At 40.1% G+C, this 26299-nt stretch overlaps 1 protein-coding gene across 2 annotated transcripts in view; it reads right to left on the bottom strand.

Annotated features, from left to right (window-relative positions):
• The window catches only part of DNAH8 (dynein axonemal heavy chain 8), a 322922-nt gene extending 299365 nt beyond the window's left edge, over window positions 1-23557 (bottom strand). The window contains exons 1-7 of one of the 2 annotated variants that reach the window (XM_043450439.1): window positions 23423-23557; window positions 19066-19150; window positions 17046-17197; window positions 15313-15502; window positions 14658-14821; window positions 6371-6547; window positions 812-925 (exon numbers count right to left, since the gene is read on the bottom strand). In XM_043450439.1, coding sequence (XP_043306374.1) covers window positions 812-925; window positions 6371-6547; window positions 14658-14821; window positions 15313-15502; window positions 17046-17197; window positions 19066-19150; window positions 23423-23524 — 984 coding nt within the window. In that variant the 5' untranslated portion in view covers window positions 23525-23557. Of the gene's footprint in view, window positions 1-811; window positions 926-6370; window positions 6548-14657; window positions 14822-15312; window positions 15503-17045; window positions 17198-19065; window positions 19151-23422 lie in introns of those variants that run through there. The other variant, XM_043450440.1, reaches the window with a different exon arrangement.
• Between the last annotated feature and the right edge of the window lie 2742 nt (window positions 23558-26299).

Raw genomic sequence — 26299 nt, 5'->3', positions numbered from 1 at the left:
TGGTTGAGCATCCTTTCTTGCTCACTCTAGGGTAAGCGAGTTGTTCTGTGCATTAGGTCCATGTGATGTGCAATAGAAATAGACCCTCTCCAATCAGTCTTCCCTTCAGAAGAGACCACATCCCCAACCCACAGCTTCTCTGCAGCCTCATGAGTGACCTTGAAGCCAAGGCAGTCAGCTACATTGTGCCTGAATTCCTGACCTGCAAAAACTGTGATAAAATAAACACTTATTCTTTTAAGTCACTCAGTTCTGGTGTAATTTGTTATAAGCAATGAACAATTAATATATTTGTCTTGCTCAATGTACAAATGAGGTCACAGTTATGATAATACCACATATTTAAATGTAGGTTAAAATAATAAATATAGTTTATGATTCATTACAGACATATAAAAGGAAAAGACATCTTTTAAATAACTTTTCTGCAGTATACATTTTTCCCAATATACACATATTGGTTTTAAACATGCTAATTTTTAAAATTTATTTCTTTTAATTGGACAATAATTGCTTTACAATAATGTGTTGTTTCTGCCATACATCAACATGTATCAGCCCTAGGCAAACCTATGTCTCCTCCCTTTGGTGCCTCCCTCCCGTCTCCCACCCCATCCTACCCTTCCAGGTTGTCACAGAGCACCGGGTTTGAGCTCCCAGTGTCTGTCACATAGCAAGCTCCCACCAACTATCTATTTTACATATGGTAATGTATATGTTTCAATGCTACTCTCTCAGTTCATCCCACCCTCTCCTTTTCCCACAGTAAACACACTAACTTTTAAAACTACACTTTAAAAAGTATACTTACTAGATCATAGTTATAGAGAGGTTGACATACTTTTTCTAGAGTGTACAAATATCTGACATTATCTTTTGATTCATTAGCTGTATCTGTGATTCTTGCATCCAAATCACGCCAATTCTAAGAAAAGAAAGTTTGAGTCCTGTGAAACATCCAAATAAACCAGTAAGGTCTATCTAAGTGCTAAGATTTAACCAAGAAATTCAAGCTGTCTTCCCTGGCCATACATATACTAAGATAGCAGATATTTAAATGTGATTAACATACCTTTTTCTCATGTTATTTAAGACTTATCAGTTCAGTTGCTCAGTCGTGTCCGACTCTTTCCGACCCCATGAATCCCAGCACGCCAGGCCTCCCTGTCCATCACCAACTCCCGGAGTTTACTCAAACTCATGTCCACCGATCGGTGATGCCATCCAGCCATCTCATCCTCTGTCGTCCCCTTCTCCTCCCGCCCCCAATCCCTCCCAACATCAGGGTCTTTTCCAATGAGTCAGCTCTTTGCATGAGGTGGCCAAAGTATTGGAGTTTCAGCTTCAACATCAGTCCTTCCAGTCAACACCCAGGACTGATCTCCTTTAGGATGGACTGGTTGGATCTCCTTGTAGTCCAAGGGACTCTCAAAAGTCTTCCCCAACACGACAGTTCAAAAGCATCAATTCTTCGGCGCTCAGCTTTCTTCACAGTCCAACTCTCACATCCATACATGACCAATGGAAAAACCATAGCCTTGACTAGATGGACCTTTGCTGGCAAAGTAATGTCTCTACTTTTTAATATGCTATCTAGGTTGGTCATAACTTTCCTTCCAAGAAGTAAGCGTCTTTTAATTTCATGGCTGCAATCACCATCTGCAGTGATTTTGGAGCCCCAAAAATTAAAGTCTGACACTGTTTCCACTGTTTCCCCATCTATTTCCCATGAAGTGATGGGACCAGATGCCATAATCATTAGTTTTCTGAATGTTGAGCTTTAAGCCAACTTTTTCACTCTCCTCTTTCACTTTCATCAAGAGGCTTTTTAGTTCCTCTTCACTCTCTGCCATAAGGGTGGTGTCATCTGCATATCTCAGGTTACTGATATTTCTCCCAGCAATCTTGATTCCAGTTTGTGCTTCTTCCAGCCCAGCGTTTCTCATGATGTACTCTGCATAGAAGTTAAATAAGCAGGGTGACAATATACAGCCTTGACATACTCCTTTTTCCTATTTGGAACCAGTCTGTTGTTCCATGTCCAGTTCTAACTGTTGCTTCCTGACCTGCATACAGGTTTCTCGAGAGGCAGGTCAGGTGGTCTGGTATTCCCATCTCTTTCAGAATTTTCCACAGTTTATTGTGATCCACACAGTCAAAGGCTTTGGCATAGTCAATAAAGCAAAAATAGATATTTTTCTGGAACTCTCTTGCTTTTTCGATGATCCAGCGGATATTGGCAATTTGATCTCTGCCTTTTCTAAAACCAGCTTGAATATCTGGAAGTTCATGGTTCACGTATTGCTGAAGCCTAGCTTGGAGAATTTTGAGCATTACTTTACTAGCATTTGAGATGAGTGCAATTGCGCAGTAGTTTGAGCATTCTTTGGGATTGGAATGAAAACTGACCTTTTCCAGTCCTGTGGCCACTGCTGAGTTTTCCAAATTTGCTGGCATACTGAGTGCAGCACTTGCACAGCATCATCTTTCAGGATTTGAAATAGCTCAACTGGAATTCCATCACCTCCACTAGCTTTGTTCATAGTGATGCTTTCTAAGACCCACTTGACTTCACATTCCAGAATGTCTGGCTCTAGATGATTATCTGGGTCATGAAGATCTTTTTTGTACAGTTCTTCTGTGTATTCTTGCCACCTCTTCTTAATATCTTCTGCTCCTGTTAGGTCCATACCATTTCTGTCCTTTATCAAGCCCATCTTTGCATGAAATGTTCCCTTGGTATCTCTAATTTTCTTGAAGAGATCTCTAGTCTTTCCCATTCTATTGTTTTCCTCTATTTCTTTGCATTGATTGCTGAGGAAGGCTTTCTTATCTCTCCTTGCTATTCTTTGGAACTCTGCATTCAAATGGGTTATCTTTCCTTTTCTCGTTCACTTTTCGCTTCTCTTCGTTTCACAGCTATTTGTAAGGCCTCCTCAGACACCCATTTTGCTTTTTTGAATTTCTTTTCCATGGGGATGGTCTTGATCCCTGTCTCCTGTACAATGTCACGAACCTTCGTCCATAGTTCATCAGGCACTCTATCAGATCTAGTCCTTTAAATCTATTTCTCATTTCCACTGTACAATCATAAGGGATTTGATTTAGGTCATACCTGAATGGTCTAGTGGTTTTGCCTACTTTCTTCAATTTCAGTCTGAATTTGGCAATAAGGAGGTTCATGATCTGAGCCACAGTCAGCTCCCGGTCTTGTTTTTGCTGACTGTATAGAGCTTCTCCATCTTTGGCTGCAAAGAATTTAATCAAACTGATTTCAGTGTTGACCATCTGGTGATGTCCATGTGTAGAGTCTTCTCTTGTGTTGTTGGAAGAGGGTGTTTGCTACGACCAGTGTGTTCTCTTGGCAAAACTCTTAGCCTTTGCCCTGCTTCATTCCCTACTCCAAGGCCAAATTTGCCTGTTACTCCAGGTGTTTCTTGACTTCCTACTTTTGCATCCCAGTCCCCTATAATGAAAAGGACATCTTTTGGGGTGTTAGTTCTAAAAGGTCTTGTAGGTCTTCATAGAACTGTTCAGCTTCTTCAGCATTACTGGTTGGGGCATAGGCTTGGATTACCATGATACTGAATGGTTTGCCTTGGAAACGAACAGAGATCATTCTGTCGTTTTTGAGACTGCATCCAAGTACTGCATTTTGGACTCTTTTGTTGACCATGATGGGTACTCCATTTCTTCTAAGTGATTCCTGCCCACAGTAGTAGATATAATGGTCATCTGAGTTAAATTCACCCATTCCAGTCCATTTTAGTTCGCTGCTTCCTAGAATGTCGACGTTCACTCTTACCATCTCCTGCTTGACCACTTCCAATTTGCCTTGATTCATGGACCTAACATTCCAGGTTCCTATGCAATATTGTTCTTTACAGCATCAGACCTTGTTTCTATCACCAGTCACATTCACAACTGGGTATTGTTTTTGCTTTGGCTCCAACCCTTCATTCTTTCTGGAGTTATTTCTCCACTGATCTCCAGTAGCATATTGGGCACCTACTGACCTGGGGAGTTCCTCTTTCAGTATCCTATCATTTTGCCTTTTCATACTGTTCATGGGGTTCTCAAGGTGAGAATACTGAAGTGGTTTGCCATTCCCTTCTCCAGTGGACCACATTCTGTCAGACCTCTCCACCATGACCCGACCGTCTTGGGTGGCCCCACACGGCATGGCTTAGTCCAAGGAGCGGCGGCCGCGCAGGCACAGGAGGGCCGAGAGGAGCTAGCTACTCAAGGTCAGGAGGGGCGGCCGTGAGTAGATACCCCTCGTCCAAGGTAAGGAGCAGTGGCTGTGCTTTGCTGGAGCAGCCGTGAAGAGACACCCCACGTCCAAGGTAAGAGAAACCCAAGTAAGACGGTAGGTGTTGCGAGAGGGCATCAGAGGGCAGACACACTGAAACCATAATCACAGAAAACTAGCCAATCTGATCACAGGACCACAGCCTTGTCTAACTCAATTTAAGACTTATAGTTACTATAAATATCTTAAGTGACTTAAGTCTCATTACTTTTGTAATTAATATTCTGTCTACAGGCTTCAGCCAGATGTGCTTCTACCTGGAGTACTTTTTCTAGGTTAGTTATTTGTAACATTACATTATTCTGAGTCTTCAAGAATGGGTCAAGTTATTAAAAGAACACATTATTCCAAGAAAATATCCCTATCAGCAAAATGAACTTCTCATATTCAGCAATAATGTACAGAGATGCTCAGGGACCATGGTGAATTACCTCATGCAATATACATAACAACTGATAAACAGCCATAGTAATAAAGAACTATCAGAATCAGTACAAACCAGTAATATCTACAAACTTATATCTGAAATTTTTTCAATGAGAGAAAGACATAAACTAATATTTCTCAGGAGAACAAGTGCAGGGAGCCAGTAAACTTTAAAAGATACTCAACTTCACTATTAACAACCAAAAACCAAAATATGACTAGCCATTTTCCATATGTCAGACTGGCAAAAAAAAAAAAAATTTTAACTGATAATAAATACTAACAAAGTTGTAGAGTATGTACCCCAGGAAAATACTTGTTTGTAGGTATACAGAAGCTTTAACTGTAGTAATGTTTGTGAACATATAGACAAGGAAAAAATTTCCTCAAAAAATTAAACATAGAATTAGCATTTGACCCAGAAATCCCACTCTTAGGCACATACAAGAAACTGTCCACACAAGAACCCGGATAAAAATGCTCACAGCAGCATTATTCATAGTAGCCAAAAGATGAAACAATGCAAATATTCATAAACATAACAAATTGTGGTATCATCTATAAAATGGAATATTATTCAACTGTGAAAAAGAATAAGTACTGATACATGCTACAACATGGATAAACCTAGAAAACATTATGCCAGGTGAAAGAAACCAGTAACAAAAGACCACACACAATATGATTCCATTTATATGAAATGTCCAAACATGCAATCTACAGACATAAAAAGTGGACTGGTGGTTACTTAGGACTAGCATGAGGGGAAGGAGATAGGTAGAGATGGGAAGTGATAGCTAAAAGGTACAGGGGTTTCTTTTTGAAGTGATGGAAAAATTGATTTTTCTAAAATCAATTCTAAAATTGATGGTTGCACAATTCTGTGATAATACTAAAAGCCACTGAATTTTGCTCCTTAAATGGGAGAGATGAATAGCATATGAATTTTACCTCGAGATTGTTGAAAAAAAAAAGAAAAGAAACCATTTCTTGTTTAAAAACAGGAAAATGATTAGCCAGAACCTGGTGCATTAATGTTCTAGAAAACTACACAGCTTGATTTTACAGGCATAAGTCCTTGAGATATGCTTCTGGGGGAAGAGGGATTTAAAGAAAAATAGAGTATGACACTGTATAATTTTTAAAAATTAGAAACACAAAACCAATGTGTGTGTGTGTATGTGTGTGTGTGTGTTAAAGGAAGAAACAGAAAAGGACCTGAAAAGAATTAAGCAAAACTGTTAATAAATATGACCTCCAGGAAAAGAGGTAGAACAGCGGGAATGAGAGGTATGGTAGAGGACATTTTTGCTTTTCACTTTCTGTGCAGTTCTCTATTTCAATGAGCTGGTAATGATTTACAGTTTCAAAAACCATTTAAAAATAAATGGCAATCACCCTATACTAGTATTATTAAAGTTGGTATGTGAAATACTGAGAAATAAATCTTCACTGTTATACTTCCTCTTCCTCTTCTGGAAGTAATTATGGCATAGAGAAAGCCCTACTCAAAGTTTAGCATTTCTAAATACATGGTGCCAAGTATCTGATGCAAAGAAGCAATTCAAGACAGGTAATTTCCCAGTTGTTTGTTTTGAAGGATACCTAACTTTAAAACACAAGGCCTTTTACCTTTAAGAGTTTGGAGCGTGCAACATTGAGCACATTTATAACCGCCTTACAACTTGGCCCTTTAATCTGTTCGATGATATAATTGAACTTGGCTGACATGCGTTTCCAGTGCTCCAGTTCAGTGAGTGGACCCGAGTCATCAGCTTCTTTCCTCATCTGCTCACTCTCAATAAGAACCTGTAATCAAAAGAGTTCAAAGCTTAGAAATGTTCCTTTCTTCTTTTAAAATCTCATGATTTACACTTTTTTTAAAGAAACTTAAAAGTATAAATGACAGTCAACACTGAATAATATTAAGAACCCTTAGTAAACTAAGACTAGAAGAGAAAATCTTTACCATGATACTGAGTATCTACCAAAAATCTACAGCAAACCTCATACTTAAAAATGAAATTGTAGAAAATACCACTTTGAAACCAAGGACAAGATAATTTCGTCACTATCACCACCCACTTCTATTCAACCTGGACCTGGAGATCACAGAACAATATAAGGAAAGTAAACAAAAGGTACAAGAATTGTAAATAAAAAACAAAAGTGGCATAATCACAGATGGAATGGTTGGCCACATTTTAAAAATTCAAGAATATATAAAGACAGAGTTTTATAACTAATAAAAGTGAACAATTCAGTAAGGTTTTGGCTGTATGTATTTAAATATTAATATCATTTCTCTACAAGCCATCCAGCAATCTAAAAATGTAATTTCTAAAATGACAGCATATGCTACAATAAACAGTAACAATGTTAAGATATCTAGAGTTTAACAAAAGATGTACAAGATCTTTTTGGAGAAAATTAGAAAATTTACTTTCAGCATACAAAATAAATAAATAAATGGAGAAATACACCATGTTCATGGATTGGGAAATTCAATAATATAAAAATGGCAATTTTCTATAAATTAATGTATACATTCAATGAAATTTCCAATCAAAATCTCAACAAGGCTTTTTTTATGATACCTAACAAACTAGTCTTAAAATTAATTTGGAAGACCATTTAACCAGAAACAATCAATGTAATTTTGAAGAAAAGCACTGAAAGGGAATTAGCATACTAAATGTTGATTTAGTAAAAAGCAACAGAAATTAATGTAGTATGGTGTGAATGCAAAAAACAAATAAGTAGACCAGTGGGATAGATAAAAGAGTCTGGAAACCTGATACATAATACAAATTTGTGAGCAAAGAATGGACGACTAAATACAGTTTTGGGACAGATAGATAAAAGAGTCTGGAAACCTGATACATAATACAAATTTGTGAGCAAAGAATGGACGACTAAATACAGTTTTGGGACAACTGGCTAACTATATGGAAAAGACAAAATTAGATTCCTAGTTCGCATTATATGTGCATGTATGCCAAGTTGCTTCCTTCATGTCCAACTCCTTGCGACCCTATGGACTATAGGTCACCAGGCCCCTGGATTCTCCAGGCAGAAACATGGGAATGGGATGCCATGCCCTCCTCCAGGGGATCTTCCCCAGGGATTGCTCCCACATCTCCTGCAGCTCCTGCATCACAGGCAGATTCTCTACTGCTGAGCCACTGGGGAAGCCCTTACATTATACACAGATACAAGTAATTCCAGATACATTAAAACTTAAATGGTTAAAACAAAACAGCAAAACATTTAAAGAAAATATAGAAGATGGGGGTAAAACTATAAAGAAAGACATGGAATGGAATATCATAACTGTCAAGAAAATGGTAACCACTGGAAGAAAAAGAAGTTAAAATTGGGAAGAGAAATGCATGGAGATTGCAAGGTGCGGATAATGCTCTATGTCTTAATTTGTGCAAAAGTTACACAGGTGTTCATTTTACAATAATTCGTTTATCTTATTACTTATTAGTATCATTCGTTACTCATTTTTATATATTTCAGCATTTAAAATAAATAATGTAGGAGAATATCTTCACAACACGAGAGTAGGAAAAGTGTTTCCTAAATACAAAAAGCACAAAGATTCTAGTCACTGGAGGTGGCTAAATTGAGGCTAGACTGCCATTTGTATCTCACATACATCATTAAATGTAAAACTTCCACATGACTAAAGACACCAATACCAACTGAAAATTCAGGACACAATAGGCAGGAACAAAAGATGAACAGCTGGAAAACATTATTTAAACTCTCAACAATTCAGTAAGATGTCATCAAGCAACCTGAAAGAAAGCTAGGTAAAGGATAGAAACAGCCAATTCCACAAGGAGAGATCTAAACATCCATTAAGCACGCACCATCTCAGGACATCCCTGGAGGTCCAGTGGTTACAACTCCACTCTTTCTAGAGAACAGACTTATGGACATGGGGAGAGGGGAGGAGAGGGTGAGATGTATGGGAAGAGTAACAGGGAAACTCACATCACCATATGTAAAATAGATAGCCAACGGGAATTTGCTGTGTGGCTCAGAAAACTCAAACAGGGGCTCTGTACCAACCTAGAGGGGTGGGATGGGGAGGGAGACGGGAGGGAGTTTCAAAAGGGACAGGATATATGTATACCTATGGCTGACACATGCTGAGGTTTGACAGAAAACAGCAAAATTCTGTAAAGCAATTATCCTTCGATAAAAAAAAAGAAAAACCTCCACTCTTTGAGTGCAGGGGCTGAGGGCTATGATCCCACGTGTCACACCCAAATTTAAAAAAAAAAAAGAAAAGCACAGCCTCAGCAATGTTTGGGGTAATGTAAAATAAATCAAAACACAATTTCACACCCAACATACTGACAACCATTAAAAACCTGACATTCTTCACATAATGGAAGATTTGAAGACATGGAAACTCTCATTTACTTATGTAAAAAATTATAAATTGATATAACCACTGTTTGGAAGGCTTTGCAGTTAGTACCCAATAAAAGATTGATATAGTACTTCTCTCAGCCATCCCCTGGGAAACTCTTGAACATGTGCAAACAAGACCTGAACAAAGATATTCAATGAAGATGTATTGACATTATTATTGTTTGTAATAGAACAAAAACGTAGAAACAACTAAGTTTGTTAGAAGATGGATGACATCACTGAGTTTAGTTCAGTTACTCAGTCGTGTCCAACTCTTTGCGACCCCATGGACTGCAGCATGCCAGGCCTCCCTGTCCATCACCAACTCCCGGAGTTTACTCATGTCCATTGAGTCGGTGATTCCATCCAACTGTCTCATCCTCTGTCATCCCCTTCTCCTCCTGCCTTCAATCTTTCCCAGCATCAGGGTCTTTTCCAATGAGTCAGTTCTTCACGTCAGGTGGCCAAAGTATTGGAGTTTCAGCTTCAACATTAGTCCTTTCAATGAATATTCAGGACTGATCTCCTTTAGGATGGACTGGTTGGATCTCCGTGCAGCCCAAGGGACTCTCAAGAGTCTTCTCCGACACCAAAGTTCAAAAGCATCAATTCTTCAGCGCTCAGCTTTATAATCCAACTCTCACATCCATATATGACTAATGAAAAAACCATAGCCTTGACTATCCGGACCTTTGTTGGCAAAGTAATGTCTCTGCTTTTTAATATGCTGTCTAGGTTAGTCAGAGCTTTCCTTCCAAGCAGCAAGCATCTTTTAACTGGATGACTGCAGTCACAATCTGCAGTGATTTTGGAGCCCAAGAAAATAAAGTCTGCCACTGTTTCCATTGTTTCCCCATCTATTTGCCATGAAGTGTTGGGACCAGATGCCATGATCTTAGTTTTCTGAATGTTGAGCTTTAAGCCAACTTTTTCACTCTACTCTTTCACTTTCATCAAAAGGCTCTTTAGTTCTTCTTCGCTTTCTGCTGTAAGGGTGGTGTCACCTGCATATCTGAGGTTATTGATATTTCCCCAGCAATCTTGATTCCAGCTTGTGCTTCCTCCAGCCCAGAGTTTCTCATGATGTACTCTGCATTTAAGTTAAATAAGCAAGGTGACAATATACAGCCTTGACGTACTCCTTTCCCAATTTGGAACCAGTCTGTTGTTCCATGTCCAGTTCTAACTGTTGCTTCCTGACCTGCATACAGGTTTCTCAAGAAGCTGGTCAGGTGCTCTGGTATTCCCAACTCTTGAAGAATTTTCCACAGTTTATTGTGATCCAAACAGTCAAGGGCTTTGACATAATCAATAAAGCAGAAGTAGATGTTTTTCTGGAATTCTCTTGCTTTTTTGATGATCCAACAGATCACTGAAGATATTAAGATATCTTACAATATCAGAAACAGAATATATTAAGAAGAGGTGGCAAGAATACACAGAACTATACAAAAAAAGGTCTTCATAACCCAGATAACCATGATGGTGTGATCACTCACCAAGAGCCAGACATTCTGGAATGCGAAGTCAAGTGGGCCTTATGAAGCATCACTACGAACAAAGCTAGTGGTGGTGATAGAATTCCAGCTAAGCTATTTCAAATCCTAAAAGATGATGCTGTGAAAGTGCTGCACTCAACATGCCAGCAAATTTGGAAAACTCAGCAGTGGCCACAGGACTGGAAAAGGTCAATTTTCATTCTAATCTTAAAGAAAGGCAATGCCAAAGAATGTTCAAACTACCATACAGTTGCACTCATCTCACATACTAGCAAAGTAATGCTCAAAATTCTCCAAGCCAGGCCTCAACAGTACATGAACCGTGAACTTGCAGACGTTCAAGCTGAATTTAGAAAAGACAAAGGAACAAGAGATTAAATTGCCAACATCCGTTGGATCATCGAAAAAGCAAGAGAGTTCCAGAAAGTCATCTACATCTGCTTGTGTTAGGTCCTTAGCATTTTCGTCCTTTATCCTGCCCATCCTTGCATGAGATGTTCCTTTGATATCTTCTATTTTCCTGAAGAGATTTCTAATTTTTCCCATTCTATTGCTTTCCTCTACTTCTTTGCATTATTCATTTAAGAAGGCCTTCTTATCTCTCCTTGCTATTCTCTGTAACTCTGCATTCAGTTGGGTATATCTTTGCCTTTCTCCTTTGTTTTTAGCATCTCTTCTTTCCTCAGATATCTGTAAAGCTCCTCAGTCCACTACTTTGCCTTCTTGCATTTCTTTCTCTTTGAGATGGTTTGGTCATTGCCTCCAAAATCATCTCAAAAACACTGTACAACATTATGAACCTCCATCCATAGTTCTTCAGGAACTCTGTCTACCAGGTCTAATTCCTTGAATCTATTTGACACTTCCACTGTATAATCATAAGGAATTTAGAACATATCTGAATGACCTAGATGTTTTCCCTATTTTCTTCAATTTAAGCCTGAATTTTGCAATAAGGAGGTCATGATTTAAGCTATAGTCAGCTCCTGATCTTACTTTTGCTGACTGTATAGAGCTTCTCCATCTTTGGCTGCAAAGGGCAATCAACCTGACCTTGGTATTGACCATCTGGTGATGTCCATGTGTAGAATCATCTCTTGAGTTGTTCTAAGGGGGCATTTGCAACGACCCGTGCATTCTCTTGGCAAAAATGTTAGCCTTTGCCCTGCTTCATTTTGTACTCCAAGGCCAAACTTGCCTGTTATTCTGGTATCTCTTGACTTCCTACATTTCCATTCCAATCCTCTATGATGAAAAGGACATCTCTTTTTATTTTATTTATTTATTTATTTTGGTGTTAGCTCTAGGTTTTGTAGGTCTTCCTAGAACTGTTCAACTTCATCTTTTTCGACATCAGTAGTTGGGGCATAAACTTGGATTACTGTGATGTTGAATGGTTTACCTTGAAAATGAACTAGGATCATTCTGTCATTTCCGAGATTGTACTCAAGTACTGCATTCTATAATTGACTATGACAGCTACTCCATTTCTTCTAAGGGATTCTTGCCCACAATAGTAGATATAATGGTCATCTGAATTAAATTCTCCCATTCCCATCCATTATAGTTCACTGATTCCTAGGATGTTGATATTCAGCCTTACTATCTCCTGCTTGACCATGTCCAATTTACCTTGATTCGTGGACCTAACATTCCAGCTTCCTATGCAATACTGTTCTTTACAACATCTAACTTTACTTTCACCACCAGACATGTCCCCAGCCAAGCACCCATTCCGGCTTTGGCCCAGCTACTTCATTCTTACTGGAGCTATTAGTAATTGCCCTCCACTTCACCGTGGTAGCATATTGAACACCTTCCAACCTGGGGGACTCATCTTGAAGCATCATATCTTTTTGCCTTTTCATACTGTCCATGGGGGTCTCCAGGGAAGAATGCTATTGAAGTGCTGTACTCAGCATGTCAGCAAATTTGGAAAACTCAACAGTAGCCACAGGACTGGAAAAGGTCAGTTTTCATTCCAATCCCAAAGAAGAACAAGTTCTTTATATATTATGGATACTAACTCTTTGTTACACATGCTGATAATATTTTTCTCCCAGAAAGTCAACTATCTTTTAATGCTGCTTACAGTGATTTCTGCCATATGGATATTACTTTAATTTTTTGATGTAGTCCAGTATGTCAGGTTTTTCTTTTCCATCTGTCTTAACTAGATATTAATATAGCCCTACATTATGTTCTGACTTATCTATAGTTTTTGTTCTACTTTTCACACTACTCTTTAAAAGCTGGATTTGTTCACAGCATGTTTTTGAGATTCATTCATCTTGTTGCATGTATCTCTTCTTTTAGTTTTAGCGATGATCCATCCTGAATTAATTTTTGTGTATGACAAGAGGTCAGGTTTATTTTAGATGTAGTTTTTTAATATTGATTTATTTATTGGCTGTGCTGGGTCTTTTTTGCTGCACATAGGCTTTCTCTAGTTGTGGTGAGTGGGTTGGTGAGTTTGAACCTCTCTGTCAACACAGACAATCTCACTGATAAACCAAGAAGCATTTATTAATTATCTAGCATTGTGGCTACAGACTCCTCATTGTGTTCTTTTCCTCTAACGAAAAGCATTAACGATATATAAAATATTGCAGATAAATGCTAGCTATTCCTGATTCTTTATGATTTCATCCCCAAGCCATACTGTTGTGGTCCTCCTTGCAGTGTGCAGGCTTCCTATTGTGGTGGCTTCTCTTGTTTCAGAGCACAGGTTCTAGAGCGCAGACTCTGGCTTCAGTTGTTCCACAGCCATGTCTAATTTTCCTGGACCAGGGATCGAACACATGTCCCCTGTATTGGCAGGCAGATCTTTATCCACTGTGCCACCAAGGAAGTCCTAGATGTGATTTTTAAAGATTTCTTGCACTGATTCTGCTTAACTGGAGACCATTTGCTGCAGTTGGCCAACTTGATTTTCTTATTTCAAGTTGCCTAATATCCTCATGTTAAGCTATTATCTTTTGCTTGCTCATTTTTATAAAAGAAGATCCATTTTGATTGATCATGAAAACTGGAGGAGATCTCCTCAGCTCTGTGCAGGACAGAGCTTGACTTCCACAATGGCTTACAACTCCCCTCCTTCCTCAGTGGCATTAAAGGTAGCTGCAGGTGGACAATTACTCATTTTTATTACCTGGTGACACCTGGAAGCAAATTCTGGGGTAAGCACTCCAGGCCTTGATGGAGTTTACAAAACTCCTCCAGGTTCTCCGCTCTTAACTACACTTCCCTCCTTCTAACAGTTCTGAGAGAGGTAAAATCAGAAATGTTCTCTAACTATTGCTTGCTCAAGACTTTTCTCCCCTAGTCCTCACTCAATTAAAGATTTTCTACTCCAGTTCCACTCTCCTGTGCTCATGAACTGGAGATCTGTGAGCTGGTTTCTAGAGCCTATTTAGAGCAATTATATTGTATCCAGTTTGGAAGCAGCCTTTGTAGTGTAAGTTGGCACCTCTCAGAATGTGACACCATTCCTATCACTGCTTTTCTTACTGACAGAGAAAATGTATTTGGCCACAGAGCTGCAGACTTGCAACTGCAGCACTAATATGAATGAGCCTAGTTTGAACCTCTCTGTCAACACAGACAATTTCACTGATGAACCAAGAAGCATTTATTAATTATCCAGCATTTTGGACACAGGCTCTTCATTGTGTTCTTTTCCTCTCTAACGAAAAGCATAAACAATATATAAAATATTGCAGATGAATGCTAGCTATTCCTGATTCTTTATTATTTTATCCTCAAGCCATACTGTTACGGTTTCCTCCTTAAATTGAGAAATATCTTAAAGGTGATTTTAAATGATCCAAAGAGAATGATGATTTTGCACTGGAATCAAGAAGAGGCTGAATTTCATAGTAGAATCTGGAAGGCGCCTCTTCCTTTTACGTTAAGGAACAAAATACAATGATTAGGACACAGATGAGAACCACAGCTCACATCTGACAAAGTCACTCAAGCCAGCTCACCTGTTCGATCTGTTTGTACCATATCATCAGCACGTCCTCTAGTTGACGAACAGTTTCTGAATTGTTCGCTGCAAGCGTCACGCCTTCAAAGGTATACAGTTTTGAAAAATCAACATTGTCTATTTTCTTTAACTTAACTGTTCCCTCAATACTTATTCTAGCACCTAAAAGGGAAAAAATAATATTGAGAAGAGATGATTAATGTCAGTGTGTTAAACATCAATGTGTGGTTTCAAGCTGTAATTACTAAAATGTTAGAGATTTAATATTTTATAGAAGTATAATTCTAATTGAGCATTAGACTGTGCTATGATTATTAAAATTTATTTTTATCAATATGAAATGATGTATATTTTAAACAGAGTTAATAATAAAGTATATATTTTTAAATATGGTAAAAATTTTCACAAATAGTATAGGAAGAGACTTCTTCCTCAACAGAAAATATAAAAGAAAATGCATCTTATGCCTTCAAAAATTCCTGGAAAGAGAAGTTGTAATGATTAAATATCTTATCTCTAGGTCCCATAATTACTTTGATTAACATCACCTTTTAAGATGGAAATTTTTCCTCTAATGTTTATTTTTAATAACATATCTCATAGCTAATTTGCTTATTTATAATAATTTATTAAACATTAAATATTATACTTACCATCTAAAAAGGAAAGGTATCTGTTGATGGTTTCAGTGAAAACGTGTTTCTCGGATTCTCCTTGCTGGGACTGGTTTAAAGCACCCCAATTATTTGTCGCAAGAATAGCCGGTAGAAATATATTTGCCAGCATATTTCTAATCCCAACTAGCAGTCCTTCCGATGCATCCAGAACAGTAAATAGCACTTCCTGGAAGGATAATGTTCAAAGGTTATTTTATATGCTGGTCCCATTAAGAAATGAAAACCAAAATCTATTTTTACACTGAAGTAAGTATAGACAATACATCTTATAAACTATTAGGAAAACTTAAGTGGTGAATATTAGGGTTCTAAAATCAACAAATTTATATTCTGCCCACATTTAACCATTCAGATGCTGGCTCATCAAGCAAACATTTTTTCTCTGGTGCTTTAAATTCTGCCCAGGGAAGAAGTTATGGCCTGGAGCATACACAATGTGAGGGAAATGAAATTGAGCCTCCTGCAAAAAGAAAGTTCTAGGTTGACAGTTGCCCTGTCTACGAAAAGGAGACCAGAAAACTGTCAGTGCAAAGACAGAACAATGAAACTAGGCTTCTGCCCAGAACTTTGACACAAAAAAACTGCTGGTGAAAGGGTACAAACTTTCAGTTATAAGATGACTAGGTTCTGGGGATATAACATACAACACGGTGACTATAGTTAACAATGTGCCATGCTAAGTCACTCAGTCATGTCCGACTCTTTGCAACCCTGTGGACCACAGCCCGCCAGGCTCCTCTGTCCAGGGGATTCTCCAGGCAAGAAGACTCGAGTGGGTTGCTATGCCCTCCTCCAGGGGATCTTCCCAACCCAGGGATCAATCCCGAGTCTCTTGTGTCTCCTGCACTGGCAGACAGGTTCTTTACCACTAGCACCACCTGGGAAGCCCCATAGTCAACAATTAGTTCCATTCAGTTGCTCAGTCATGTCCAACTCTTTGCAACCCCATGGAATGCAGCACGTCAGGCTTCCCTGCCCATCACCAACTCCCGGAGCTTGCTCAAATTCCTGTCCATTGAGTCAGTGATGCCATCCAACCATCCCATCCTCTGTCCCCTTCTCCTCCTGCCTTCAATTTTGCCCAGCATCAGGGTCTTTTCCAATGAGTTAGTTCTTCACATCAGGTGGCCAAAGTATTGGAGTTTCAGCTTCAGCATCAGTCCTTCCAATGAATATTCAGGACTGATTTCCTTTAGGATGGCCTGGTTTGATCTCCTTGCAGTCCAAGGGACTCTCAAGAGTCTTCTCCAACACCACAGTTCAAAAGCATAAATTACTATATCATATACTTGAAAGCTGCTGGGATATCCCCAGCAATCCAGTGGTTAAGACTTCACCTTCTAATGTAGGGGATATGCAAGTTTGATCTTTGACTGGGGAGCTAAGAACCCACATACCTTGAAGCCAAAACATCAAAACATAAAACAGAAGCAATATTGTAATAAGTGCAATAAAGGGTTTAAAAATGGTCCACATCAAAAAGAAACCTTAAAAAAGAAAAAAGTTGCTAAGGGAGTAGATCTTAAACATCATTACCAAAAAAGAAAAGCAGTTAATTATATGAAGTTAATGCTATGGTGGTAATCATCTCACAATGTATTAAATAAATTCTTTGCATACCTTAAACTTACATAACATTATATGTCAACTGTATCACAATAAAGCTGGCAAAAATATTTAACTATATATTTGAAAAAAAGTAAACATACTTCCTGAATATTTTTAGTATTTATAGGGATATCGTTGCGACAGCGAACAAAAAATACACACTGTCCTTTCAGTTTCTCTGGGGCTGCGTTGTCTATATACAATCTCATCATTTTTGCCCCTTTGGTTGCTCCAGCAATAGTTCGACCACATTCTGAAAACAAAAGTCAAGAACTTAGCATATGATCACGTAACTGAATAAATGTGATAAATTACTGTGAATCTTATATTGGTGTTCCTTGCCTCACTTTATTATAAGAAGTTTTCAATATGATTGTGGGGTAAAATTTTTTGCCTACAAAAAGATGTCAGTAATTGCAAATCATAACGTTGCCACCTCCTCGGGTGCCTTTCCCTGAGCTCTGCACTTTGCTCCTTCCGGTCTGGCCTCAGGCAGGGCCTTCATGCAAACTCTTCTGCCATCCCATCGTCCACCTTCTACCTCCCTAATCCTTGCTAATCTTACATATCTCAGGCAGAATGCCACCTCTTGGGGAAACCTTCAGTGACTCCCCTAAGAAGATCCTGTCCCCTACTAAATATTCTCACAGCACCCAACTTATATGAAATCCTTCCTTGAGCTAATTTCAATGAAAACTTATCATTTAATTAGGTATCTATTTTCAGTGTTTGAAGACTCTTGAGAGTCCCTTGGACTGCAAGGAGATCAAACAAGTCCATCCTAAAAGAAACCAACCCTGAATATTCATTGGAAAGACTGATGCTGAAGCTGAAGCTCCAATACCTTGGCCATCTGATGTGAAGAGCCAACCTCATTAGAAAAGACCCAGATGCTGGGAAAGATTGAGGATAGGAGAAGGGAGAGACGGAGAATGAGATGGTTGGATGGCATCACTGACTCAATGGACATGGACATGATTCTGAGCAAACTCTGGGAGATAGTGAAGGACAGGGAAGCCTGGTGTGCTGCAGTCCACAGGGTCTCAAAGACTCAGACACGACTGAGCATCTGAACAACAATGACAAGATGAAAACAGAAGAACGTCATCAAGCGCTCTATTTTACACGGCAAACTCTAAAAGAGACGGGAGTCTGAAGGAGAGTGATGGACATGGTTTGGAAAACTCTGGGAAGGCTCTGAAGAAAAGAGAAGGCATAAAGTGATCCCGAAGAGGGGTAGGATTTGTCTGGGTAGAGAGAAGAAAGGCATTCAGAGACAGTCAGGTTGGAGAGTGGAGAAAAGGGCACAGAAATAACTCTGGTATGAACAGAGAACAATGAAGACTGACTTACAGGGGGCAGCAAGTTCTGGTTAACAGGAGACTAGGAGATCCAACTAAACAAATACTGTGTGTCCAGGTTATGACAGGCCTTGGTGCAATAAATGAAGAGTTTGGGCTTAATAAAAGGTTTACTTACCAAGAATAAGTAGTGTAGATTTCAGAGAGGGAATCTGACAACAGATACTATTTTTGGATCTAGAATCCAGGCATGAGACATGAGCCTAGCTTAAAGGCAGCAGAGGAGGAAGGCAAGAAAGAACCAACAGAGGGGACACAGTGAAGGTAAAATCCACTGGATTTACAAGATAAGTAGCCTAAGACCAAAGGATGGGCCATGTACCTACTTATTAAGACAAAAGTTTACCAACCTGGCAAAGTAGCAATTCTTTTTGGAATAACGTGAAAAGTAGGGAAAGCCAGATATTCCAGCTACAGCTGCAGCAGACACAGGATGCTCACCTAGGACCACAGGGAGCAACGGCTGTGCTTTCAGCTAGCTTCCTGACTATTTCTGGTCATCTGACAACATGTGTACAAAAGGGCTCTCTACCTGTTTCAGGGAAAAGGCAATTAAACCCTAGTGAAAATGTATATTCCCAGGGGAAGTCAATGACTTTTATAAGGATGCTTTCTTCTTCAATCATTATAGTAATCCTGTAAGCTCCTGGTAAATTTCCTTTATAAATACAGGATTGTCTACGTATAAGAGAAAAGATATGCTACATTTTCACATTCATTCATGAACAGCTGGCACATTACCCTTGCAGAACATACTTACCAAAACCAGGTACATCTCCTTCTTGGTACAAAAATTTCAGTGTCTTACAACCATCTTTCATAAAAAAGAGAGTAAATGCGTCCAGCTGTTAAGTAAAAGAGAAATGACTTGTTTAGTGGCTAAGTCATGTCCAACTCTTTTGTGACCCCATGGACTGTAGCCCACCAGGCTCCTCTGTCCATGGGATTTCCCAGGCAAGAATACTGGAGTGGGTTGCCATTTCCTTCTCCAGGGGATCTTCTCCAACCAGGGATCAAACCCAGGTCTCCAGCATTCCAGGCAGATTCTTTATCACTGAGCCACCTGGGGAAGCCCAATAGAATGACTAGGAAACTATAATAAAATGAACCAACAGAGGAAAACCAGTACCACCTCAAGACCTGGAAGGGTGGGCATGGGGGAACAGCAGGAAGCAGGTTGAAAGAAGGAGCTGGGGGAGAGGGACTGCTTGGGAGAACATGGTCAGAATCACGACCAAGGAGGGAAGGATCAGGCTTCTTTACCCTATGCCCTCCAGTCTCCTACTGGTACCTCCCAGAGGCTGAGCCACATGGAAGCAAGAGAGCAAGTGAGCCCACGTGGTAGATTCCAGAAAGGTCAGTCTTCCAGGTAACAGAACAGGGTGGAGCACAGCAAAAGAGAATGGATCTGAAAGCCAACAAACTAACCAACCAACACAGTTGTTCTTCATGCACTCAGTTTCCTAAACCACACAACAAAACGTACCATCCCCTGCTCCTTGTTCCATCTGCTTCCTCATGCATTCACTAATCATGATGCCAATCTACTATAAGTCCTGGCTTTGAACATGTAACCAAATAAGCACTCTAATCTCTCCCAGATTTTGACATTTGTCTCCATTCCTGGCTGTATGATCTCCGTTCCACTGTGGCTTTGCAACTCAGAAGGAACTCTTAAGGAAACACCTTTCTTGGCCTGACTTTTCCCTTAATCCTAGATTTCCCATTTCTTGCTACCTTAGCAGTATCTGGCCTGGTCCATGATAGTCTTAAGGAACAACTTAACCACATAAACCCAAATCCAAGACATACTCCTGGAATGACAAGTGGAATGGTTTGCAGCTACCAGGCACTCCAGCATGCTCTCTCTCTCTCTCTTCAGTCGCTCAGTCATGTCCAACTCTTTGCGACCCCATGAATCACAGCACGCCAGGCCTCCCTGTCCATCACCAACTCCCGGAGTTTACTCAAACTCATGTCCATTGAGTCGGTGATGCCATCCAGCCATCTCATCCTCTGTTGTCCCCTTCTCCTCCTGCCCCCAATCCCTCCCAGCATCAGGGTCTTTTCCAATGAGTCAGCTCTTTGCATGAGGTGGCCAAAGTATTGGAGTTTCAGCTTCAGCATCAGTCCTTCCAATGAACACCCAGGACTGATCTCCTTTAGGATGGACTGGTTGGATCTCCTTGCAGTCCAAGGGACTCTCAAGAGTCTTCTCCAACACCACAGTTCAAAAGCATCAATTCTTCGGTGCTCAGCTTTCTTCATAGTCCAACTCTCACATCCATACATGACCACTGGAAAAACCATAGCCTTGACTAGACGGACCTTTGTTGGCAAAGTAATGTCTCTGCTTTTTAATATGCTATCTAGGTTGGTCATAACTTTCCTTCCAAGGAGTAAGCGTCTTTTAATTTCATGGCTGCAATCACCATCTGCAGTGATTTTGGAGCCCAAAAAAATAAAGTCTGACACTGTTTCCCCATCTATTTCCCATGAAGTGATGGACGCAGATGCATGATCTTAGTTTTTCTGAATGTTGAGCTTTAAGCCAACTTTTTTCACTCTCCTCTTTCACTTTTATCAAGAGGCTTTTTGTTCCTCTTCACTTTCTGCCATAAGGGTGGTGTCATCTGCATATCTGAGGTTACTGATATTTCTCCCAGCAATCTTGATTCCAGCTTGTGCTTCTTCCAGCCCAGCGTTTCTCATGATGTACTCTGCATATAAGTTAAATAAGCAGGGTGACAATATATAGCCTTGACGTACTCCTTTTCCTATTTGGAAGCCGTCTGTTGTTCCACGTCCAGTTCTAACTGTTGCTTCCTGACCTGCATATGGGTTTCTCAAGAGGTGGGTCAGGTGGTCTGGTATTCCCATCTCTTCTAGCCAGTGAGAAAAACTTCCTCCAAGCAGAAAATGCCAGTCAAGAAAACCAGGGGGCGAATATCAATACTTAAGGGTGATATTACCACCTCTGTAGGCACCCATCTCCCGAGTCCTAGCATCAGTCCTCCTCTGAAGGCACTGCCCAGTCCCCATGTCTATGCCTAAAACTTCTGCAAAGCTACTGGGATTCCAATTATGAAGTCAGCCAACTATGTGGCCTTGCAAATTTCAGGTGAAACAAGGTTGATCACCTATATAGTTTCCTCCTTAACCAAGCACAGGAATGGTTCTTGGGACAGGCCTGAAGCCTGGGCCATCTGAGAAACACTTTTTTTTAGAAATTTTCCTTTCCTTCATCTCTTGGTCATCCATTCAGTGATGAGTACAGGGCTGTTTTATGTTACTTTCTTCTACTAGGAGAACAGGCAGACACACAAAAAGAGTTGGCAGAGGAGCCAAAATGGTAAGGAAAGGAGGCCAGGAGAGATTGAGACAAATGGTGGCCCAGCAGTAAAGAATCCGCCTGTCAATGCAGGAAACACAGATTCCATCCCCGATCCGGGAAGATCCCACATGTGTCGGAGCAACTAAGCCTGTGCTCTAGAGCCTAGGAGCTGTAACCGTTGAACCCACATGCTGCAACTCTGAAGCCCACATGCCCTAGAGCCCATGTTCCACAAGAGAAGTCACTGCAATGAGAAGCCCACACACTCCAACTAGACTGTATACCCTACTCTATACAACCAGAGAAAAGCCCACTCAGTAACAAAGACCCAGCACAGCCATGAATAAATAATTTTTTAAAAGCAATACAAACAAAACAGCTTGAGAGTAGCAAAGAGAATCCTGTTGCCATTGGGTGGTATGACCCATAGCCAGTACAGATTACAGAATCTGTGGGGCCTGGTATAAAATGAAAATGCAGAACCAAATGTTTAAAAATTATTAATAATTTCAAGATGGCAACAGGAGATCATTACTCCAAGTACAAGGCCCTTCAGCACAGGGTCTACTCGGCTAACAGCCTGCATACCCTCAAAGCCATCTTTGGCCACATCCACATTCCCACATGGAACTTTGGTGACCTGAGAAACTGGGACTTTCACTGATCCAGGTCACTCCTAGACTTGATGGCAAGCACAAGCAGTTAACAGTAATTTTATTGAAAATTAATTTAGGACTTTCCTGGTGCCACAGTGGATAGGAATCTGCCTACCAATGCAGGAGGCACAGATTCAATCCTTGGTCCAGAAGGATTCCATATGCCACGGAACAACTAGGCCTGTGTGCCACAGCTACTGAGTCCTCACTCTAGAGCCTCAGATCCATAACTACTGAGCCCATGCACTGCAACTACTGAAGCCCACGAGCCTAGGGCACATGCTCCACAACAAGAGAAGCCACCATAATGAGAAGCCCGCAGACCACAAATGTGCAGCCCTCACTCACCACAACCAGAGAAAGCCCGTTCAAAGCAACAAAGACCCAAAGCAGCCAAAAATAAATAAATAAAAATAAATATTTTTTAAAGAGAATCAATGTCCAAAAGGAATTTACAACAAAAAGTATCAAATTTTTTTCAAAGAAAATTAATTTAGAACCTGAGCTATAAGGAAGCTATAACACTGCTTCTGGGAACTGTTATGAAACTCAGTTTATCATATATTACTATAACTAGGGTGACCACATACAGTAAATTCATCATCCAAAACTGGGACCGTTTTTGGAGTGAAAGGAGGAACTGTTAATAATTATGCCAGAAAAGTAGGCAGTAGGGTGTCCCTGGCATGCAGAGATACATGGTAATCACCTCACTGTTTTCCAATATATTCATGCAACAGTCACTGTGCCCTAGCTCTATTTCTGCAGTTTGTTTTTCTATCCAAATAATTTTCACTTGCAAGTTATATAACCTGTACTTTTAAAATATCACTCTACCTGTGCTATACTATTCCTCTTAACTTCTGAAGCCATTCTGAATTAGAATCTTAGCTCAATTCTAGTTGCCAACTCTTTTCCTTTCTTCCTTCCTTCCTTCCTCCACACTAGTAGGCCAAACTAGAAATATCATCCAGGTGGCTATAATTACATAAAATAAAGCTTCCTCTCTAATCAGGTAAATCCCAACCGCCTCTTTCTAAATATTTTGTTGTTCACAATGATCCATGTTTCTTAATCAATTACTCCTCGAAAAGCAGCTAAAAAAGAGTGATAAGACTCAAACTTACAGATGGGCAATCCAAAATTAATTCTTCAACAGTTACTATGTCCAGGCCAAGCTTTTCTGACAGAATTTCAAATATATATTTGTAGGAAGGGTCAATTTTCATTTTTCGGTTTTCTCTTGCATCTCTGTATCTTGCCTAAAGAATGAAAACCACAGGTTAAAAAAAATGCAGTTATGAAGAAAAATCACCAAAACGTTTCGTTTGAGATCATATGAAAAACACAAGCAAACCTGTCTCTCCTTTAATGTTTCCTGTAGATTTGGAATGCCACTCATACTTCGGTGGTACTTGGATGATCTGCGGGAAGACTGGGAGAGCCCATCAGAAAGCATGGACTGGGCCATGCGCGGCGCAGGCCTGGGGCGCACCCTGCCCGGTTCCAACTCATCATCGTCTGGCATAACTATCCTTTCATCAGAAGGAAGGAGATTCAAATAATCACTTAAAGAGGAAGTAGGAGCTTTCTCGGAAAGAGAGCCTGTATCTCCCTCAGACACCTCTTCGGGAAGGTTTGGGGCCTCCTCGCTGGAAGGAGGAGGAGGAGTCTCTTCTTCTGCAGGGGGCGGAGCCTCATCTCCTGGATCCGGAGGGGCAACCTCTTCGAAACCAGGAGGTGCCGGTTCTCCGGAAGAGGGAGGGGCTTCTTCTTCCGGAGGGGGTGGGTCGCCTTCTTGAGCGCTCATGTTATCCAGTCCTTCCACCAGCAGGGCACCTTAAAACTTCAAAACCTAGGATGATAAAAGGTTTCCTTTTGAAACTATTCAATAAGTTGAGCGTGATATGTTAATTTGTTACTACCCTTGAAGCTAGATAGGTGAACAAAATTATGTATTTTCCCTACTGCATTATCTAAAGAAACTAAGTTTATGGGGCTAGAGAAAGAATTTTTTTAAGTGAGACAGCGCGCGCGCACACACATACACACACACACCCCTCTAGGAGATTTTTCAAGCTGTGTAAGTGCTTCTCCTGATCATGATGTGACCCTAGGGGACATACCCCATTCCCAGTGGAATAGGAGGGGAAAAATTCAATTAAGTCTCCACCAAAATAAATAGCATTTAGGATATGGCTAAGATTCTTACTCTCACAGAATAGAAGAGTAAACAATTGAAGAGCAAAAGAACAGATTACAAAGCAGCTACTTCAAAAGAAGATAAAGAAGCTTTCTAGTGAGAAATTCTGAAGTCACTGGTGCAGACCTGGCCTAAGTAAGATGGTGCTTCATATGAAGGGACACCAGCAGCCCTTCATCAGACACAGAGATAACCTATAACCTGCACCCGACATCTGCCCTCTCCAAGTTTTCCAAAGCACCCATAAACAGCTGAAATTTTCTTTGATATACTACTTCGGTCTATTCCAGAACAGAAAGACCCACACTGACCTTTCAGGTGCCAGCTAACCTGTTGACCCACCCACATCCAAGGTGTACAACAAGAACTTAAACTGTCTGAAGTTTTTGCTTAATTTTTTCTCAAATCTCTCTCTCCTCTCTTATAGATCCTGCCTTTTGTCTTTGACCTTTGGCCACAGTCTAAGGTCTGGGCTTCCCTGGTGGCTCAGACAGTAAAGAATCTGCTTGCAATGCAGGAGACCAGGGATCCATCCCTGGGTTAGGAAGATCCCCTGAAGACGGGAATGGCAACCCACTCCAATATTCCTACCTGGGAAATCCTATGGAGAGAGGAGCCTGGTGGGCTACAGACCATGGAGTCGCAAAGAGTCTGACACAACTGAATGACTAACACACACACACACAATCTAAGGTCTAGCTTCTTCACACTAGAGGGAATTTGCTTAGGCAGTGACTACTTAGATGTCTGTGAATTACTATTGGACACAACAAAGATATACAATACCCAGGGGTTGTATGTGCATTACAATCTTACACTTGAAACTGGCCTATAGGAGTCAGCTGTGCTGTCTATAATACGTCAAGATCAAGTATGATGATACGTACTAGTGAAGTCACATCAACTACCTGTCACTCTGTTCAAATTTATGCTTTTGAATTCTACAAAATAATTCACTTTACTTGGTAAGAGAATCATGCCTTCTCTCAAAGGGTATCAACAGGTATTGTTGTCTAGTTTCTGAAACCAAAGAAAAATTTAATTTCAATAAATGGTAAAATATGTGTACTGATTGAGCTCAGTGGGGCTAGAGAGCATCTCTATAGGCACTCAGTGCTCTTCTGAGAGACACGCAGTAATTTAAGCCAGTATAGAGATACCATTATGTAAGCCATGAAAGAAAGGCTAAAATTGAAACATATTTTGCTTAAGAAATCAAGGAAGCATTCAATAAATCTTAATGAGGTTCCCATCTAAAAATCACTACTATTTCTTAAGTGTTGGCACAGATTAAATTTTCAGAAAATTTTATTACTTAAAGATTCCAGATAGTTAAGATTCATGACACATAATTTTAGAACTAGAAAATAAATGTTAGAAATCATCTAGTTTAATTTTCCCTTTTTAGTGATAATGAAACTAAGATCCAGAGAAGTTACAGGTCTTATCCAATTACACAGCCAAGAATGATCTTTCTAATGAGGGAAGTAAACACGTCAACACTTATAATTTCACTAGAACCAGCCAGAGTGTGCACAAAAATCTGTAGTGTCAAAAGAGAAAGTGCAGGAGGAAAATCTCTAAGAAAGAGCTGTCATTTAAGACAAGTCATGGTAGGATACATATGAGTTCCATGCAGAAGACTGGAGTTGTAGTCGCTGGGTCGCTAAATCATGTCAGACTCTTTTGCGACTGTAACTCGCCAGGCTCCTCTGTCCATGGGATTCTCCAGGCAAGAATACTGGAGTGGGGTGCCATTTCCTTCTCCAGGGCATCTTCTTGACCCAGGGATTGAACTTGA

The sequence above is a fragment of the Cervus canadensis genome, chromosome 28, assembly GCF_019320065.1.
Source record: "Cervus canadensis isolate Bull #8, Minnesota chromosome 28, ASM1932006v1, whole genome shotgun sequence".
NCBI classification, from domain to species: domain Eukaryota; kingdom Metazoa; phylum Chordata; class Mammalia; order Artiodactyla; family Cervidae; genus Cervus; species Cervus canadensis.
The sequence above is the reverse complement of the archived record's forward strand: the minus strand, read 5'-3'. Positions and strand labels throughout refer to the sequence as shown.